At 32.7% G+C, this 21,290-nt stretch overlaps 2 protein-coding genes across 6 annotated transcripts; both read right to left on the bottom strand.

The window, feature by feature from the left end:
- Positions 1 to 4,316: 4,316 nt before the first annotated feature.
- On the bottom strand, positions 4,317 to 11,565 carry LOC142643559 (putative disease resistance protein RGA4). 4 transcript variants are annotated; one of them, XM_075818237.1, is made up of 5 exons: positions 8,225 to 11,565; positions 7,935 to 7,970; positions 6,524 to 6,706; positions 5,910 to 6,363; positions 4,318 to 5,022 (listed from the first exon to the last, which is right to left on the bottom strand). In XM_075818237.1, the coding sequence occupies exon 1, from the start codon at positions 11,375 to 11,377 to the stop codon at positions 8,246 to 8,248; it is 3,132 nt and encodes a 1,043-aa protein (XP_075674352.1). In that variant the 5' UTR covers positions 11,378 to 11,565; the 3' UTR covers positions 4,318 to 5,022; positions 5,910 to 6,363; positions 6,524 to 6,706; positions 7,935 to 7,970; positions 8,225 to 8,245. The 4 variants fall into 4 exon arrangements, with proteins under 4 accessions (XP_075674350.1, XP_075674352.1, XP_075674353.1 ...); XM_075818235.1 differs by having other exon boundaries at positions 4,317 to 5,022; positions 5,910 to 6,706; XM_075818238.1 differs by lacking the exon at positions 6,524 to 6,706 and having other exon boundaries at positions 5,910 to 6,321.
- Positions 11,566 to 15,429: 3,864 nt separating this feature from the next.
- Positions 15,430 to 20,235, bottom strand: LOC142643727 (peroxidase 45-like). 2 transcript variants are annotated; one of them, XM_075818436.1, is made up of 5 exons: positions 20,012 to 20,235; positions 17,127 to 17,366; positions 16,672 to 16,860; positions 16,279 to 16,444; positions 15,430 to 16,001 (listed from the first exon to the last, which is right to left on the bottom strand). In XM_075818436.1, the coding sequence occupies exons 2-5, from the start codon at positions 17,334 to 17,336 to the stop codon at positions 15,595 to 15,597; spliced, it is 972 nt and encodes a 323-aa protein (XP_075674551.1). In that variant the 5' UTR covers positions 17,337 to 17,366; positions 20,012 to 20,235; the 3' UTR covers positions 15,430 to 15,594. The 2 variants fall into 2 exon arrangements, with proteins under 2 accessions (XP_075674551.1, XP_075674552.1); XM_075818437.1 differs by lacking the exon at positions 20,012 to 20,235 and adding an exon at positions 17,442 to 17,705.
- Between the last annotated feature and the right edge of the window lie 1,055 nt (positions 20,236 to 21,290).

Genomic DNA, 21,290 nt, shown 5'->3' with positions numbered 1-21,290 from the left:
TTTGTCACTTGCCAATCTCTACTAGAGAATAGAGATATGCAACGTTTACAACCTTAATGAATTGACAAGTTGATGGGGTGAAAATGTGTGCAAATCCACTACACACACACACACAAAAAGTAGAGGGTAGCTTTAGCTCATATTTATGCGTTGATGACCCTAATATTACTGAAACAACGATCTTTTAGTATAAAAAATTATAAAAAGCTGTGTATATTCTGAGATTTTTCATTATAATGTCGTGCTGGTTAACACTTAAAAGAACAGCAAGTGTATTAGCTAACGTATTGTGCTTCGCAACTCAGGCTTTTGTCACGAACGGTGCAAAAACAACATTTAATTTAATTATAATGACTGAATTATCAGGCTAATAAAACTATAATAATTTTGGCAAATCATGCTGCAATAACATGCCAAAGTATATATAATTTGTTGACTTTGTCTAAATTACCGACGATCATAATTAATAAGCAAACATGGTTTGTCCGTAGTTTTAGCACTATATGTGTTCATGTCAATGAGTTTTGCTATTCTGCCCACAACAAAATGATTCTCATAAAGCTTTGACATCCTTGTTTTTCTCTATAAAAAAAATGTTTTTGTATTCTGATTTTGTATTATTGGTGAGAATGGTCACTGCGCTGATTCGTAAGATTAACAGTCGTGGAACATGTATCAAGTATTAATGTATTATTATATACCATATTAAAGTCAAGTTACTAACTTATTTGGCATGGCTTTCAAAATTTTCTTTTAATTATTATTTTTTAATTTTTTTTGACTGATTTTATTTTTTAATTTATTTAAAGCACCAAATGGACTGTGAACAGAACAAGGAATATTAGTGCATTATCTTAGAATACATCTTAATTAAGAGTTAAGAATATGCCGATTAATCAGGTATATCTGTCCACTGACTTGATAAGAGACCCTTCTAAAAAAAAAAAAAAAAAAAAAAAAAAAAAAAAAAGACTTCATAAGAGAAGCTCACATGGGTCTTCAATGGCAACGATTGTCAAAAAGAATAACAAAATGCAGGGTCATATATATATATATATATATATATATATATATATATATATATATATATATATATGTTACACCTTGCATAACTCTAAACAATATTACACAACACAATAATTTGTAATAGAATTTATATTTTGAGAATCCCACCGTTGAATTACATGTTTTAACATGACTATTGATCTTTGATCATTTTTAAATTTTGTAAGCATGAAAAATATACAAAGATAATATAATTTAAAGGTGGAATTATCAAAGATAATATATATATATATATATATATATATATATATATATATAATGTTACGCTGATGTAACTTTAAATAACGTTATACCATTCAATGTTTTTTAATTAAATGTAAATTTTGATAATTCCATCATTAAATTACATTATCTTTGTGTATTCTTCATACTTACAAAATTTAAAAATGATCAAAAATCAATAGTCATGTCATCAAATATTTAATTATTAAATCTAATTAATTTTTTTGAGAGAGAATCCTAATTTAGTTAAGCATACATTTTTTAATTCTTTGATTGCATATGATAAAAAATTTGCTTTTTTCTTTTGATTGTTATCAAAGCAACCAATATTGAGGAAGAATGTTATCGTCGAAGTCAAATGTTCTTTCTTTCTTGTTTGATAATAAGAAATCCAAATAACTTTTCATATAAAAACTTTATAAAAAAAAAAAACTATAAATTTCTTTTATATAAATAATTAATGAACTATATATAGATAATTGATACATATACATAAATGCATTTAATAACACATGGTAATTAAATAGTACCTTGTCATAAATGTTTTTTTTTTTTTGGTCTTAGATAGAATTCTACTCTAGTTTAATACAAATATATGTATATGTGTATGAAACCCTTTCTTGGATAGTTGAACCATGGCCTTTACTCCTCTTTACCAACACCCCACAAGTACTTATACTTATAACCCTTCATATTCATTCTAAAGGAACGTGCCACTTAGCTGAACCTTAGACCACTACGACTATAGAAAAGGATAGAACTTTGCATCTACATAGGAAAGCTATTTATGGTCCACAATACAATCACCAACAAAGTTAGGGATACAACAAAGGTTCAAGATAATTTCACATTTTTAATTAGCCTACAACCTTACATAGTGCCTACCATAATTTGTAATTTAATTTGTTAAAATAAGATTCTAAAAATAATAATTAATGACTGACGTGTGTGAGGAGGTTGGATAATTTGAGAATTTTGTAAAATTATTATGAATTTTTGAGACAGTGTGACTCAACCATTTATGTAGTTCAGAAATACCCCCTAAACCTTATGTTTAACAGGAAAAAAACTTGAGAACAACTTGGTAAAAATATATCATCAACTCTACTGTAAGGCTAGTATCTTACTAAGTTGCTGCCCAAAATTTTTAGTAAATTTTATTTTAGAAAACAATTTTTTTTAATGGGTATCACGTGGTTAGAACCATGACTGAAGATCTCTACGTACGCGATTTGTTCTCCCCTTGTAATATTTTTAACTACATTCTGCTTCTAATCTCATTGCTTAAGCCCACAAGCCCAATGGGCCATAAAAGTATACATTCTGACTTGCCATCATCGACTGACTGCCCATATAGGCCAATGGGCCATAAAAGTATAAACAATTAAATCCAAATGTTTTGTTTGGAATCCAACGTGTACTTCAATCTAAGCCCACAAGACCAACAATCCGTTCAAAATAAAACATTCTAATCGGAGTATAGGACACAATACTTACACATTATGCTCTATTTGTTTCAATTTATAACATTTTCCACAAGTTCTAACGAATGGTGCAGTTTAAAAAGAAAAAAAAAAAAAAAAAAAAAAAAAAAAAAAAAACTTGTTCAATAGAAATCATTTACGCCAGTGATGAAAAATAACTGAAATGGTGAAAATGTAAAAGAAAAGAAAAAAAATAATTTCAAAATCAAGTCTCAATGGAAAACTTTTTTTCCCTCCTCGTGCCACATTAACAGTATGATCTAACTTAATGACAATGTGTTATAGTAAAAGAGTATATACTCTACTAGTTTTCAACCCTTCTTTTTAGAGATAATTATAATATGCTATTAACTCTACAACTCGAACTTTTTTTTTATAAACCCCCGAACACTTTGTGCATGAGGAGATGTCAATTTTAATAACAAAGAAAGTAAAAATCTTATAACTCAATGCAATTGCTAAGTTTGCGTCACTTAGAAAACTTGTAAGTGTAAAAAGGAATTTCTCTATATATATATATATATATATATATATATATATATATATATATTGGGAAATGTTAACAAATACCGTGCAGTACTTGTTAAGATTTTCCTTTTTGGGTCTCACTTAAAAAAAAAATGAAAAAAGTTATCAAAAAAACTTTCAAAAATTGCCCAAAAATTTGAAAAGCTGCCAAAAAATGTGTTGTTAACCAACCGTGCCTGTTAACACAACCCATATATATATATATATATATATATATATATATATATATATATATATATATATATTGAAAAATCGAAGAGGATTATATTATATAAGCAATAAAATATATACAATAAAGCAACAATCCTAAACAACTCTAGTAAAATTTATCCAAAAGAGCCTTAAATGCTCAAAATTAATTATATCCTACCATATGAAATCTTATATTACATAGCAAATGTGAACGTTTCTTTTCTATTGAGTTCACAACACAAATAAAATATGAGACTTTTATCCCGATTCTACCATCCTATGATTCAGTGTGACATTTTGTTTATTCAACATCATCCATGTACAAAATTATGCCTCAACTGATATCAGCATAAGTTGCAAAATGCATTTTGCACAATACATTATTCTACGCTTGGCCGAACTCATTACTGCACTTTTATCCTAGGGCTTGAAAAGAACTTCTATTTTCATGATTTTAGGCTCCAATCTTTTGCATCTTTCCAATATAATTCCAGCATCGTCAAATAGATACCATCCCCACAACTTATACATACTCTTTGAAAGTCGGAAATAAAAATTCCAATGGGGATGCTCTCACAACACTGGGATAAAGTTTAAGTTGAAATATCCTAATTCAATATAAATTCATGAGGAAGTGAAAGGCAATACCGATTGAAACCCATTTTTCATCGGTCCAGGGTCACAACCTAGCAACTGACATGGGCCATTACGGCAAGTACCAAGGCAAATTGAGGGTGGCTTAAATCTGGGTTGTGATGGGTGGCAGGAGCTCATAAAAACAAGAAATTCATAGAAAACAAGGGACTTGTTTACAATATAACTAAACTTGGTAACACATTTCTTCAGTACCATCTGTTTTCCCCCAACTGCAAGCTATTGTTATTTTCTTTGCTTTTATGAGGCCTTCAATTATAAAACTCTTCAATCAGAAAAATGAATTCCTGTACTTGTGCATAAAAAGCTCCAAATATATATTATTTTTAATTTATTTTTTCAACAGATATAAAACATCTAATTGTCCAAGGAGGCATTATGTTTTAATGATATGCTAACTATCCTTAAGAGGTAAAGACCACATCAAAGACAAAAAAAAAAAAATCCGTGTCATGTAAGTGCCACATTCCAAACAAGACTTATTAATTAATTCAACCTGATACCTTCTATGTCTTGGGTGCATTGGTCAGCACTAATGGCATGCAGTAAGATACCTGGTGTTTCTTGCTCATCCATTTGCTCTAAATCCATAATGACTTCTCCATCTTCTTCTACAGTACATGCGACGATCACAGTGATTTCCCTCTTGCTGTCCACTTCCCTCTGAGTGCTTCCAAGAAGCGGCAAAGTATGCTTCTCCATCCTTTCGTGCGGAAGAGAGTGCCTCAATCTTGGCTTAAATCTCTGTGATTCTCTCAAGCATTTGTTGCTGACTTGGTCATGAGAGAACTGACATTTTGTTAAACTACACTCCTGTCCATCCTCATGCTCTAATACCACTTTGGTACACATAGGACCATGTCCTTGCAAATGGTGGCTAGATTTGGATAGATTACAAAGACCAAAATAAGATAAGATAAGATTTATTTATGACAATCCTGAGCTCCAACTACTAAAAAACTAATTATTTATCTATCTGACAATTATTAAAGAGTTACACTGCTTTTTCTTTTTGATAATCAAAGAGTTACACTGCTGGTTTTTATATTAGATGCTACAATGTTCAAATTCAAAAATTATACTCATAAGTCAGAACAACCATGTTACAGTTTAAAATAGAGTTTAGGATGGATGTATGGTGTAGGAAGGATGGATCAGAAATTGTTAGAAAAAGTTAGAATTATAAGAAAGAAGTTAAAGTTTTTGCAAGGAAAATTTATAGCTGAACTGAAATTGGGTTGCAATTTTGATTACTTAAATTTTGCTGTTTCACCGGCCATGGGTTCATATCACCAATTCTTAACGTCCATGATACATATGATGTCATGCATTCTTTTATCAATCCATCAGTTATTAAACTAATGAATGTAAAAAATAAATCTCTCTCTAACTCCAAGTTACCATCAAATGGTGGAACTAATTTATGACCTCTACCTCCACCTATTTTTGCTGCAGCTTCTCTTATCTTATGAGGAAGAGGAAAAGAGATTATTTTTTATTAAAACAAAAGAAGGAACTTATTAAAATAATAATTTTATGTTACCAACCATCGGACTACTGTCATGCATATCCAAAATGCATGACTGTAGAAATCAAATCCACAACAAATTCATGTTCTATTACAAAATATTATTTAAATACAATTATTATAAAGTAATGAAACAGCAAAAATAAAATGAACAAGGTGTACTGCACATAATCAAGAGTATGCGACAAGACAAAATGAAGTGCAAAAAACTTCAAGCAAGAGCTTAATAACCTCACTTGAAATAGCAAAGTCCACAGCAGCAACAAAAGGAAGTGCAGAAGCCCATCCAAACCACAAGCCTGGTTAACATCAACACAACTGGTTTCCAGTATAAAATTCAACACACCCTTGCATCCAAACATTGTAGCAGTCATGAGGGCTATCTTCTCTTTAAATCCCATCATCTTTGAACCAATTCTCCTCCCATACCACAAGCTTCCCTCAACAATATAATGACATTCTTCTTCCATAGAACTTTTAAACCCAATTAAATCATCAAAGCCCAATAATTCAAGAAAAATTGAAATGATGTCGCTGTCTCGGTTCTCAAATTCACTACCCATGATGAAACCTGTTTCAGAAGGTTTTCTGATTGGAACCACTGCACATGGAAATCACACTCTTCTCAGACCTTCACACAGTCTCTCTCTACAAAATTTGTAACAAATATAAGATTCACAAATGCTGCTCCTGAATTTACAAAAAGAGAAAAGAGCATATTAGAAAGAAAAAATGCACTCATAGAAAATTACACAGAAACACAGACAGAGAAAGAGCTCCACTCTTATAAACATACATAAAATATACTAATATTCAGCGTTGGCCATATATTCATACAACTATCACCCACATTCAAGCCAATATTGTTAGGGCCGTGATGCTAACTAATGCTCTCAAAACCTTAAGGTGTTAGGAAGAGTCGCATGAAAGTCTTTATCCAATGGCAGCAGAGCAAAACCCCACAACTATACGTGCTGCGGGCAGGCATGAGGGGCTTCACAGTGCATTGGTAGACTTGCACCGGTTGACTGGACTGTAAAGCACCAATGCCACGTGATCCCCAATAAGGCCACATGACAACGAAACTTTAGGGTGATTGCTGGAAATTCCAACAAATATGAAACAGAACTTTGTCACAATCACAACAAACACGACCAAACATTTTCTCATAGGAACCAAAGATGCACTAAGCCTATCAACAAAACCATGAGATTCAAAACATAACTTACATCCTTTTCTTACATTTTCTTAGCAAACAACCAAGATGCTTTAATTATTAATAAAATAAAATGGAAAGCCCCATATCCAATTGCTCTTTTCCCCATTCATTAACTCATTTCATTATCTTTTTTTTTTTTTGTTTCTTTTATGTTTTAACAGACAAAAAATGATATTTAAAAAAGAATCATACTCTTCATAACAAATCAATCTATCAAATGACAAAAACTGCAGTACAGAGATTCCAAAAATAACTTCTAATTATTAATGCAATCTCTCTCTATCTCTCTCTCTTCTTTTTTACCATCCATTTTGCATTTGTTCTGCAAAGTTTATAACCATATCCAGCTGTTCTTTAAGCCTAATCTCAACCTGGAAGTCCTTAAACCCAATTATTAGTGCAGTAAGATGCCCCAAAATGACCAACTCGCAACCTTTTCTTGAAACAGTAAGATCAAGTTCATGATATCCAATCATTGGAAATGGTTTGTGGATTTATAGTGCAACAGATAAGCAAGAAGAAACAAGCAAGTTTAGAACACTGTAACATTAAAAGAGGAGAGATACCTTTGGATGCTACCTAAAAGACACTGTAACATTAATCTTGCCTTAGATAGTATGCCCCTCCTTAATTCATTAGTTCAATGATTCAAAATATTTTCTTATACCTGTATGAACCAAGCTAATATTGTAAACTATAAAATTTTAGATTTGCCAATAGACACAATAGCTTAATATTTTTCTTATGCCAACTCTTGTTTACCAAGAGAAGGTTAAAAGTGGGGTATCAACAGTGGTTCTAGCACACTGAAGGATTCAAAAGCCATAGTTGTAACCCCAATAATGCTACAGCTCATCACACAGGGCAGGAGGAGGTTAGTAAAAATATTGTATGTTTTTAAATGAAACCCAGAAATGATTTATAGAAAATTTCATATTTTTACATAAAAACAACTGAAATCAAAACAAATTAACCAAATCCCACTTTCAAAGAAAATAATTAAAAATATATATATGTAGAGTTTTGCTCATATAATACTTACGCTTTCTTCTTCCCATTTGAAATCTTCTTGTTCTTTCTGCAATTTCAGCATCAATCACACGTTCAGAAACCCAGGCTATTTCTAGGCGAAGAAAAAGAAACTGGGAAAAAGAAAACGTAAAGTTCTGTTTTTTAATTTTGTGTGTGGAAAAAGAAATTATAGAGTTTTTTTTTTTTTTTTTAATTTTGGTTTTGCTTGGGCTTTAAAAATCTTGCATTTGGAATTACAGATAAATTGCCCAAAAATATCATAGTTGAAGATGATAAATCAGAGAAGAGTGAAGAACATACCAGGGAAGTGTATGCAGTAGTTCAACTTATGCTAAGATTTGGGATGTGAGAAATCTTATCCCAATCCTCTCCATTTTGCTTCTCGCATCTTTGCTTCAATTGGGGACAGTCCACAATTGTCAATCTCTGTAAAGAGGTGAGGTGACTCATCCCTTCGGGAAGTGACGTCAGGTTGGGACACCACTGAATATATAATCTCTCAAGAGAAGTTAGGTTTTTAAACCACTCCTCTGGCAGAGACTCCAACTCCAGACTCAACATCAATTCCTTTAATTTGGAGAGAGGAGGGGAGAAGGAGGAGGAAGAGGAAGAGGAAGAGGACGGAAATGAAGAAGCCCTTCCTCCCCTGTTATTCATCTCTATTGTCTCTTCCAATGCCTTCCAACTGCTATTCCTCAAATAAAGCTCTTCTTCAAGATTCGGAAATAGCGGCATGCAAGTCATCTTAGGGCAACCACGGAAACGAAAATAAGAAAGACGCGGAAAGTATGGCATGTGTTGGTGATAGTGATTAGTTGATGCTGATATTGTTGATGTCTTTGTTGCCTCATTCCCCTTATCCACACTCCTCCACCATCCCTTTAGATTTCGGCAATTAACGAGGTACAGTCTCTCAAGGGATGGGAAAAATGTTGAAGCAAATATCTCATCATTCATATCCCCGTCTGTCATGTACTCCAAACCATCCATGTGCCAAATACGTAGTTTTCGGAGAGTTGGGAGTTGATACAACGGTGGCAAGTATTGGCACTTCTTACAATCGTCTATATCTAAATCAACGAGATTTGTTAAGAATGAAAGCCAACTTGAAACGCTCACACCCATGTACCCCTTCACTTCCAAAGATTTTAAACTTTCGTGTGGTTGGAGACTATCCATGGAATTTTCATCATCACTGGCATCTACACCATCATCACCCTCTGGATTCCACTTTAATATCAACTCACTGAGACGTTGCTTCTCCTTCAAATTTGCAGCCTTGAATTCTGAGGTGGCATCTTTCAGTCGTGCCAAATTTTTAATTTCTAATTTTCCTCTCAAGCCATTTAGCTTGTTTAATTCTGCTAGCCCACCGCAATGCTGGGAAGAACCTACAGGACCCCCGCTCACAACAAATAAGTTTAATGTTTGAAGAGAAGTCAATTGTCCTAATCCACGTGGCATATGATTCAAATTCTCACAACCTTTTAGGTCAAGGTGCTTGAGGCTGACCAAATTTTGAATATCTACCGGTAACTCCCTAAGCTCAGAACACGCAAAAAGCTTTAATGTTTGTAAATTCACCAATTTTGTAATAGAACTAGGGAGTTCCTCCATATCATTAGAGGAAAGATCAAGGTACTTTAGATGCATCAAAGTACCTATAGTATTTGGCAACATCTTCATATTTAAACCATGTAGGTCTAATGCACGCAAGTATCCAAAAGTAGACATAAGTTTTTCGAGAGTTGATTTTTCAATTGTTCCTTGATCATACCTCCTCTTATTGTATGCCAATATAAATGTTCGTATCTTGTTTGCTTTAACCAACATGCTTAAATTTTCCTCAAAGAATGAAACGTTGTAAAATGGAAACGATAGATGGCGTATTTCTTCGTTCACTTTTTTTGCATTGGAATCAACCAATGTACAATCAATCCTTGATACATATTGTGCAAGATCATGGATTAAATCATGCATTTTAAACCACCTATTCATGCCTCCATCTTCTTCTACTTCTTGGAAAAAGGATCTCCAAAGTAACTCCATGAAGTACTCATTGGCAACATCCTCCTGTTGAATGTTCTCCTCAGGTGATTGGATAAACCCTTGTGCTATCCATAATTGTATCAACTTCAACTTATTAATCAAATAATCTTTGGGAAACAATGAACAATAGGCAAAACAACATTTTAAATGTGATGGGAGATAATCGTAACTCAATTTTAAAACTGGCATAATACCATCTCTTAATTGAGTGACATCTGTGAGTTTAGTATTCTTGATGTGTAACCACTCATCTTCAGTTTTTTTGAAGAATAAGACTTTTCCTATCGTCCTTATAGCAAGAGGCACTCCTTGACATGTTTTTACTATGTCCATCCCAATTTCTTTGAGCTTAGAATTGATGGTCTCCTGGCTTTTTTTAAATGCCATTTTCTTCAATAATAACCAAGATTGATCCCTTGACAAGCCTTTCAGAAAATACGGTGAGATAGTACTAGTAATCTCCGCAACCACCTTGGTTCGGGTAGTTATCACCACCTTACTTTCCTTTGCACCACCCATCAAAAGTCTTTTCAAATTACACCAATTTTCACTATCCTCATTCCAGACATCATCCAATATAAGCAAGTACTTCTTTTGGTTGAGAGTTCTACGAAGTTCATTTTGCAATGGATCCATGTCTAGGTTTTCAGGTTTTCTACCGGTTGCAGATCCAATTATCATTTCAACAATTGTTTTAATGTCAAAGACATCAGAGACACACACCCATATCTTCAACTCAAACTTAGTTTGGACCTTCTCATCATTGAATACATATTGAGCCAGTGTGGTTTTTCCTAGCCCACCAATTCCTACTATTGATATGAATGAAACATTATCTTCCACATCATGGTCCAACAACAGATCTATGATGGCTTGCTTGTCCTTTTCTCTCCCGATAACTTCTTCATCAGGTACAAAAGAGTGAGTTTGATCCCTCCCCCTTGTCACAACTCGCGTCTCTAAAGGACAACCTACCAACTTCAACTGAAATTGGTCCCTATCATTTGATATATCATTAAACCTCTCCCTCATAGCCTTTAGTTTGCGAGCCATCTCAAGATTAAAAACAAGTGGATTTGAACTAGAAAAGAAAATGCGTACCTTCTTTACAAGTTTATCACCATCCATTAGCTGTCGCTGCAACACATGAGTGGTGAACTCGCTCAACAAGTCATCCGCATCATAAACTGCATCTCTGAGATTCATGAGCCAGTGCTTTACTTGGTGATTCTCGACCTGTTGCTCCTCCGCATCCTGAAGTACAGCTTGAATAGCAAGAACAGTGTTCTTCATTTTTTTGAGATCATCTTTGACACCCCAAATTGATCCGATCGGTTGGAGAGTGGAGGAGCCCAAGCTTTCAATGATCGTTTGCACAATTCCATACAGGATTGCATCAGCCATCTCTTCTTGTTGGAAGAAAGAAAAAGTAGCAAACTTAGCTGATAAAGAGTAATTTGAAATATTGGAGGAGGAAGATTAAAGTGGCTGTGAAGAAGGAAGACTTGGCTAGTCAGTAGTTATATAAAGTCAACTTAGAAATTAACAGATAAATATGAACAATGACTCTTTTTTTCTTTTTTGCTGAGAATGTGGACAACGGCTCCACTGCTCAATAATTACTACTTTAACAACAGCCCCACGTACTCCTCAATAATGGTTTCTGTGAAGACAAAAAGAAAAAGGTAAGAAGGCCCCAGTACTACTCCATAAGTGAGTGGAAAGTCACTATCTTTGACCCACCGAAGGAAAATAAGGATTATATACTGGGACATAAAGCTAAGGAAAAGTAGAGTTTCACAAATTTTGACACCATCCTCTGTATTTTTGGGTTATGATGGGTCCAGTCGAGCACTATCTCAAATGCTAATCCTATGTCAGTGAGACCAAAAAATTTCAATGCATTTGTAAAGCCAAATACTTTTGGACCCCATTTATCTTTCCAAAATTCTATGTGGTACACAACATAATAGCACTGAATTATGTGCCCATAACCTGGTCGTTCTTATATGGCTCTGAATAGAGGTGCTTGGCACTTCAAAGTATTCCTTTCTCTCGTACCATTCTTATTCAACTTTATCTTCTTTTCACAAAGACCCATTAACACTCTCGACCACCTATACAACAAGTAAGAGGAAAGTAAGTGGAATCATTCATAGTAGTCACAGTAAGGTCACTCTCTCTAAAAAAATAAAACAATCTAATTGGAGTATAGGACACAATACCGACACATTGTGCTCTATTTGTTTCAATTTAAAACATTGTCTACAAGTTCTAACGTGTGGTGTAGTTACATATATATATTTGATCAATAGAAATCATTTACGCCAGTGAGGAAAAATAACTGAAATGGCGAAAATGTAAAAGAAAAGAAAAAATAAATCAAAATCAAGTCTCAATGGAAAACTTTTTTTCCTCCTCGTCCACATTAACAGTATGATCTAATTCAATGACAATGTGTTATAGTAAAGGAGTATATACTCTACTAGTTTTCTTTTTAGAGATAATTACAATGTCATATTAACTTTACAACTCAAACCCTTTTTCTTATAGACTCCCAAATATTTTGTGCACGAGGAGATGCCAATTTTAATAACAAAAAATGTAAGAATCTTATAACTCAATGCAATTGCTAAGTTTGCGTCACTTGGAAAACTTGTAAGTGTAAAAAGGAATATATATATATATATATATATATATATATATATATATATATATATATATATATATAGGGAAATGTTAATAAGCACCGTGCGGTGCTTGTTAAGATTTTCTTTTTTGGGTCTCACTTAAAAATTTAAAAAAAAAAAAATTGTCAAAAGAGATTTTTTTAAAAAAAATTGCCAAAAGCTACACAAAAAATCTGAAAAACTGCCAAAAAATGTGTTGTTAACGGGTTAACACAACCCATATATATATATATATATATAAAGTTTGGAAAATCGAAGAGGATTATATTATATAAGCAACATAATATATACTAGCCTTTGAGCACAAAGGCTCTTCTATTTTTTGGGTAGAGATTAATAATTTGCATTTATTATAATTTGGGATTTCTACTTTTTCCAATCACCAAAAAAAAAAAAAAAAATCTAAGGGTGGGATGAACAAGTGGGGTGAGTTTTGTAGATTGGAAGAGTTTTAAAACTAATAAAAGAGTGATCCTATTTTATATGGAATTAATGAGTAGAAGTAGGAATTTAAATCAACGTAAAAGTAGGAGTTTAGTAGAAGCATGAAGGCATTTCAATGTAGAAGGAAGAATTTATTATTTTTGTCAATTTACTATTTTTACCTCATTTTTTAGTTTTAGGTAGGGGTATTTTTGACAGTAAAAAAAATAATTACGAACTTTCTTTTGTCAATTTAGTATTTTAACCTCATTTTTAAGTTGTTTGTTAATTAATTTAGGGGTATTTTTGATAGGAAAAATAATAATAACTAACTTTCTGAATCCTCTTAATATATACAGATGATAAAGCAACAATCTAAACAACTCTAGTAAAATTTATCCAAAAGAGTCTTAAATGCTCAAAATTAATTATATTATACCATATGAAATCTTATATTACATAGCAAATGTGAACATTCCTTTCTATTAAGTTCACAACACTTTACTCAAAAAAAAAAAAAAAGTTCACAACACAAATAAAATATGAGACTTTTATCCCGATTCTACCATCCTATGATTCAGTGTGACATTTTGTTTATTCAACATCATCCATGTACAAAATTATGCCTCAACTGATATCAGCATAAGTTGCAAAATGCATTTTGCACAATACATTATTCTACACTTGGCCGAACTCATTACTGCACTTTATCCTTGGGCTTGAAAAGAACTTCTATTTTCATGAGTTTAGGCTCCAATGCTTTGCATCTTTCCAATATAATTCCAGCATCGTCAAATAGATACCATTCCCACAACTTATACATACTCTTTGAAAGTCAGAAATAAAAATTCCAATGGGATGCTCTCACAACCCTGGGATAAAGTTCAAGTTGAAATATCCTAATTCAATTTAAATTCATGAGGAAGTAAAAGGCAATACCGATCGAAACCCATTTTTCATCGGTCCAGGGTCACAACCTAGCAACTGACATGGGCCATTACGGCAAGTACCAAGGCAAATTGAGGGTGGCTTAAATCTGGGTTGTGATGGGTGGCACGTGATGGTAGCTGGGTTTGGATCTGGGCCTTTGATGGTGGGCTGGGTTGTGAAGATGACACCTTAGGGAGCCTCCTGAGTCAACGTAGGACTTCACTCATATGTGTACCCAACAACCTTCACTTCATGTGTGAATCTCTACCTCTTTGTAGGATTTGACCAAGTTCTACTGGCTTCCTCCTTGCCTATGGGCTTTTTCCATCACCAGCATGTCATTCATGGGCCTTTCATACTCCATCTATGAGAACCACGTGTCAATCCCATTTGACCAAGTTCTACTGGCTCCCTTCTTGCCTATGGGCTTTTTCCATCACCAGCATGTCATTCATGGGCCTTTCATACTCCATCCATGAGAACCACGTGTCAATCCCATACACTCATCCATGAGAACTAGCCCATACATTCATGTCCATTGGAATCACAAGCATCACCTTGATCTAGCACCATTGTCAACACTTCTTTGTTGGGCTTTTTATCCAGGATCTTTTTGTGTGGTCCCTTTAGGCTTGCTCTAGTCCCTGTTGAGGTAGGAAGCCCCTAAGCTCTAATACCATCTATAATGGAAATAAGTCAAATAACACCTTAGGAAGCTTTCTTGAATAGTTAATAAAACATATAGAAACACACTTAACTCAAAAGGCCTAAGGTCCCTGGGTATGAGTCCAATTATGTTATATTAACTACTCATTCTTTTCATCATTATTCAATGTGGAACTTCACTCACAATTGTATACCCAACAAGATCTTTGATAGTTGGTGATAGTGATTTGTGTCTCTCTTCTCTCTCTTTCTCTCATGCATCTCACTGAATGTGTTTCATATTTGATTTGGGTTTTATATGTTTGATATGGGTCTTTAATGTTTGATTTGGTTGATTTGGGTCGTTTGAGGGCTGGGTTCCTCGATTGGGTGACTTGGGTCTCTGTTGTTTGGGTGAAATTGGGGAAGGAGGAGAAGAAAAAGAAAAAGAGTAACATAATGAGAAAAATTAATATTTAAAGAGAGTATGGATAGAATATTGAGACTGATAGTTATCTAGGAATAGTAGTTTAGTTTAGTTTAGTTTTTTTTTTTTTTTTAAATGTGAGTTTATTAGACCAAATTTGACTAAAAACGTGTTGAGGCTGACGTGAATGCTTTTAGAATGAAAAACACAAATTGAAAGGAACATATATATATATAATCTTAGACGCGGTTGCTATTGCCAACTTTAGTATGCAACCTCTGCTTATCACTAGTAGTAAGATAATTTGGTCTGAACGGTCCGCTTTAGGTACTCTCAAGTCATAAGAAAATGTTTGATTTGACATTTTCTTTTTGTAGGTTGAACTTAATCACTTTTATTATATTCTCAAAGTTACAATCAAAAAGCTAAAGACTTACAGTTTGTGATACAATCATACATAACAAAGGTAAAAGAAAAATCATTAAAGGAAAGAAGGAAACTCTCTTCTAGTTAATTCGAGTGCAATCACGACGAATTTCACCTTGATTTCCAGTCTTAACCCCTACTCGGCCTAGTTTGGTTATAGCAGTCACAAAGGCCTGTTGAAAAGCTCCATTGTTTGATGCAAACAAGTTAACAGTGGACTTTGATCTTGTATCTGTAAACAATATCTCATCAGAGCTGAAGAGACCCTTTCCTTGCTGAAGGTTTTTGTAGTAAGCATTGTCGAATGTATTAGGTGTGGTTGGGTCCATATTAATGGCAATTCTAGGATCAACGTTTATCGGACACATCTGCCTAAGTTGCAAAGCATAAGCTGAATTTAGTGTCGGGTCAATCCGGCTTTTCAGGCTAAACTTGTAGATTCGATTGGAGAAACGGCCACAATGAGAAAACCCAATTGTGTGTGCACCTAATAGAAACATAAAATTTCACAAGTCAACTAATATATTGAATGACTGATATTAGAGATACTACAATTTTATCACATAAATTCTACCAATTGACATGTCATTAATTAAAAAAATTCAAACATCAGAATTTTGTAGTTGAAAAATTTATAATAGTTTTAGCCTTACAAAATATTTTGCTTTATGTGTCTTATAAACAAGAGTTACTAAACCATGTCAAATATATGTTATATAGAAAATTCTAAGAGCTAGAACAAAGGGCTTGAAGACTTCAGGTACCTGATAAGGCAATCATATCTGTCTGGGTAAGACCATTTGAGCTAAACATGGCATTGAGCTGGTCTAAATTGAAATTTGGATGAGGAAGATGCCTTTGAACACCGGCAGCAGTAGATATCCTCCCATCACGCCTTCCCAATTCGACTGTGTATGATGGCCCCCCTGCCTGTATTACATGTCAAAGCATATACCATTTGATCAAAGTGTTGGTGCTAAATAATAATGATTGTGGAAGTTAAAATATGTATAATTTATAAATTAGTTGAGAGTTGGGTTGTTGAGAAGTTCAAAAATTGTCATAACTATACATCTTTTTTCAACAATGTTTTCCCTGAAAATGACAAATAATGAACTGAAAAGAGAAAACCAACTGTCTGTTGGGAGTCCACATACCAATACTACCACATCTCTAGTGGCAAGAGCTAGTATATCAGCACAAGAAACTTTGTTTGCACACCGAGAATCACTATCAACAGCTGCCTTAGCTTTGATCACAGTGTCAAAGCCATCACCAGCAAGAGAAAGGTCATCAGGGTGATCCTTCTCTGATGGTGAGGCAATCAACACTGAAGCATCACATCCCTGTTCAAAAAGAAGCCAATATCTTAATATATAGGTAACAATTAACATCTTGTAAACTCACCATGATGCCAAAACTGATATTAACAATGCTATAGACATAACAAATTTAATACGTTTTTTTCAAAATTTATTAAGGTGGCAGATTATGATCAATGCAACATCACTTTCACATTAAACCAGGACTATTTAATGTTACTTTTATTGTACAGCAATCACAATCTGTTATCTCAAAATTGAAATTTGTTGTGTGAGATAAGACTACAAACCCGAACAAAGCAATCATGGAAAAAGAGTCGAAGAGTTGCTGGAGCAGTAACAAAGGTCTGCTGGAACTTTTTTGTGACAGCTGAGTGGACTAATGATTCAACATTTGGGCATGTGTTCTTGTAGAAATCACTTCTAAGTTGAGCTGAAGTAGTGGTTAGAAGGAGAGCAAGAAGCAAAAATGACAAAAGAATGGCACTGCGAGATTCCATTTCTTCTTGTTGCTGTTGTTGTTTTACATGCTGCGTGGGGTCAAGGGATTATTTATACAGAGAATTTGAAGACAAAAAATGGATAGTAAGATAATGTTATACGACCCCTGGTTGAGACAGAATCTTGCAGGAACACTCTGGCCTTAATGCATGGATTTTTTTTTCAATGTTATTTTATTTGTTTGCCATCGATGTTAAAGAGAGGTGACAAAAGAAAATTATTTGAAAATTATTTAGAGATAAAATTGTTAAATTGGAACCATGTGGAACAAATTGACTGCAAACTGAAATTTGGAAAGGATAAAAATTTGTTTCAACCAAAATTTTCAAATAATTGGACTACATGTCTAAGTGCATGCATGGACAGGTTTTCATTCTCACACATCTCCTATTTCACATTTTTTTTTTTTTTTTTTTTTCATATCTATGTTTATGTACTATAACGTGGATATTTTCACATTAATTGTAAAGAACAAGACTTAGGTACAATACTTGGTGTTGTTCCACAGGTTTCAATTAAAATTCTGTCATGTAATTTTTTTTTTCATAGGATGATAATATATTTTTTAATTAAGTAGCTACATAGTAGAATTTTAAAAAGAAAAATTAAGAAACAACACATAAAATATTTTATATAAGTTTTATCCAATTGTAAATATGTGTGTGAAATAATAAACGTGAATAAGTGTTAACGAGTATAAAAAGAATATTTTTCTTGCATTTATATCTATTTCTAAGGATCGCAAAGTCCACTCCAACAATGCATAGGACAATGAACATGTTCGACAGACAATGAAAGACAATCTGATCTCCATTTTTAATGTTGGACAATAGGATTGTAAATAATTTGGCAACTCAGTACATGTGCACCTCTGCCTACTACATTGCAATCTAGTGCCCTTCACTTCACCGCCCCTCTCCAAAATAAAGAAAAATAATTAAAAAGTAAGCCACTTCTTGATGTGAATTGATTTGAATCTTGATTTGCCAATTATGCTATGTACTTCCAGTCTTCCATCATACGATTCACCATAAGTACATTTAAATAATTTAAACCATTTGTTGTTGGTAAAACTCTATTACAAATACTTTAAAAGTCTAAAATACCATTGCAATTAAAAAATTTATTACCAAAAAGTCTCAAAAAGTCTAAAAGTTTATTACCAAAATTTTTTGCTAACCACCTACAGTAGCTAGTCAAAACTTATAAAAGACACCATTAACAATGCACAATATTCAACACGTATTACCTAACTACAAAACCTTTTTCTCCATTTTGTTTTCTCACAACGAAACAAAACTTAAACCAAATAAAGAAGAATGCTCAGATATATACATGCTTTTTGATCTTGGATGGTCAATTTTATTCGTAAGTAATGTATCTAGGAACATGCTCACAAACATAATAATTATATATGTAGATAAGGCCATAAAATATATGTGAATCTTAATTAATTAATTAATTTTTTTTCTTAGATAAGATGGATTTGAACTATGATACCCATTCTATGATGATTGTTGTTTAATAACAAGCTAAGACATCATTTTTTTTTTTTTTTTGTAGATGAGATTTAAATATCTGTATTTTTTATTAGAAAGCAAAATACTTTATTAGTTGAACTAAATGGGACTTACATTTTGAATTAAATTTTTGGTAATATAAATTGTCACAAAAAATTTTATATGTTGTTTATTTTAAATGTAAGGCTAGTACATTTCATTTCTATTAGTTCATTAGTAAAAACAATATAATCTTAAGTTCTTAATTATATTTTAATCTATTAATCATTAGCATGTATGAGAAAGAAAATTTTTTTTTAAGAAAAGAAAAGTTTAACCAAACATTTCACGTACAAACTTAGATATACTATTGCCCAAGTGGGCCATTTTTATTGTATTAGATATACTATTGCCCAAGTGGGCCAAACCAATTGTTTGTTCATGTACTTGTAGAATAAACTTAACATTGGGTTAGTCTCGGGTTAGTCAACTATTTTCTAGTATATAAACTCTATTAGGTTCTTCGTAATGATTACAAATCCTGTACACAACTTTTTGTGTTCCACTTTATATTCCACTAATCATAACTTGTCATGTGCAAATATTTTTCTATTTTAAACTTTTGACAATTTTATAAGGAATGTCAAACAAATAATGATAAGTTGTGATTGGCAAAATATAAAGTGGAATACAAAAAATAATACAAAGGATTTGTACTCCTTTGTAACACAAGAACTTAATATAATATGTAGTCATCCAAATCACATAAATCTTTGTGTGTACTTTATCTCATGGTTCTGCTTATCGCTCAATCATTACATACAATCACATAACAACTTTAACACAAAGGTTGTGACATTGGTAATCTAACTAAGTGATGAATTCGAATTTAATTCATATATATTTAAAATTAAAATAAATAAACAAATAAGCAAATAGTATTAGTATTATTTGGCTTAGTGTGATACTATCGATAATGGATTCTTGACATTAAGAATAGAAAAACAGAGCTATCAAAAAAAAGAATAGAGAGAACAGAAAGAAGACTACTAAAAAAATGACACTATAGGAGAGGTAAAAAAAAAAAAGGAAAGTAAATACCCCATAGATTTTGAAATATGGTGAAATGAAATGGGACAATCCATAAATGTTAATCATAAAATTTGGCAGCTCACCTTGTCATCAGTTTCTATAAGTTTCTTTGGGAAGAAGACGAACCAGAAGGACCAGGAGACGAGCAGACTATAACCTGACCACGGAGTACTCCATGGAAGTTGCTCTGAAAGTTGGCTAGGAAATAAGAAAAATTGACTTTATTGACCATATATGAACCTTAGATGATGCACGGGCACCATGTGAAGACAGATGTTGCACGAGACTGGATTTATCCCCAACCACACGGCATGGCAATTGAGTGAATTTAGACCATACCCTATGGTGATTTTTGTTGTGCTCTTTCTTTTCTTTTCTTTTTTAAAGATAAAATGGCAGTTTTTTTTTTTTTTTTGAATTGATATATGAGAAATTTGATGATTCATTATTTCTTTTATTTTTTTATTAAAAAAAATTGGAAAGGTGATTCATTAATATTGACATTTAGTGGGGTTTTTTTTTTAGCTCATAATAACTCACTTGGCACAAAAATTAAAATACTTCAATTAGACACATGGCACAACATTAAGTTTTAATTGAAATCTAAATTCAATTTGGATTCTAATTGCTTCTTCAACCCAAAAAAAAAAAAAAAAACCCCAAGAATCTTGTAACTTAACTTGCATTTTCTAGTGTTTCCAACATATACATCTAGAATTCAAATTTCTACTCTTCTATTGTAAATATTAAATTATCAAAAAAAAGATTAAATAATAAAAACAAATGACCAATGACATGTCACAGTTCATTTACATCAACATTGCCGGTGGTGGCGATTGGTTTTAGCTTCAACAATGTTTTGATTAGTCCTATACTTTTATATAGTTGAATTATAAAATGATAAAGTTTTTGCCCTAGGATCGCCTAGGAAATTTTTCTTTATGATTTTCTGAATTTTGAGGGTTTGGCTTCCAATTGATAGGGTCTAGATTCTTGCCTTTTTGTTTCTTTCTTTGACTGATTGAGAGGCTTTGTGTCAAAGAAATTTTTTTTTTATTTGACTGTTATATAATGGTTTTAAGAGGAGCATAGCACTAATAGGTTATTGATTTATAAGACTATCTATATGTATTATTTAAACAAGTCACAATACTCCTCAAAAAAGTTATGTGACTAAAATTACACATGAATAACCTCTTCAATTACCACATAATGAATTGGAGGAAAATAGCTCCAAATTGGTTTGAAGCTAATTGTTTCTCTATTATGATATAAGGTTTTCAAGTGATAGTCCAATAGTAATGACATTTTTTGTGATGTCTTGTATTTGTGATTCAAAGTTTCAATTATCACCTCTCTCCC

The sequence above is a fragment of the Castanea sativa genome, chromosome 7 (genome assembly GCF_040712315.1).
Source record: "Castanea sativa cultivar Marrone di Chiusa Pesio chromosome 7, ASM4071231v1".
Lineage (NCBI taxonomy): Eukaryota > Viridiplantae > Streptophyta > Magnoliopsida > Fagales > Fagaceae > Castanea > Castanea sativa.
The sequence above is the reverse complement of the archived record's forward strand: the minus strand, read 5'-3'. Positions and strand labels throughout refer to the sequence as shown.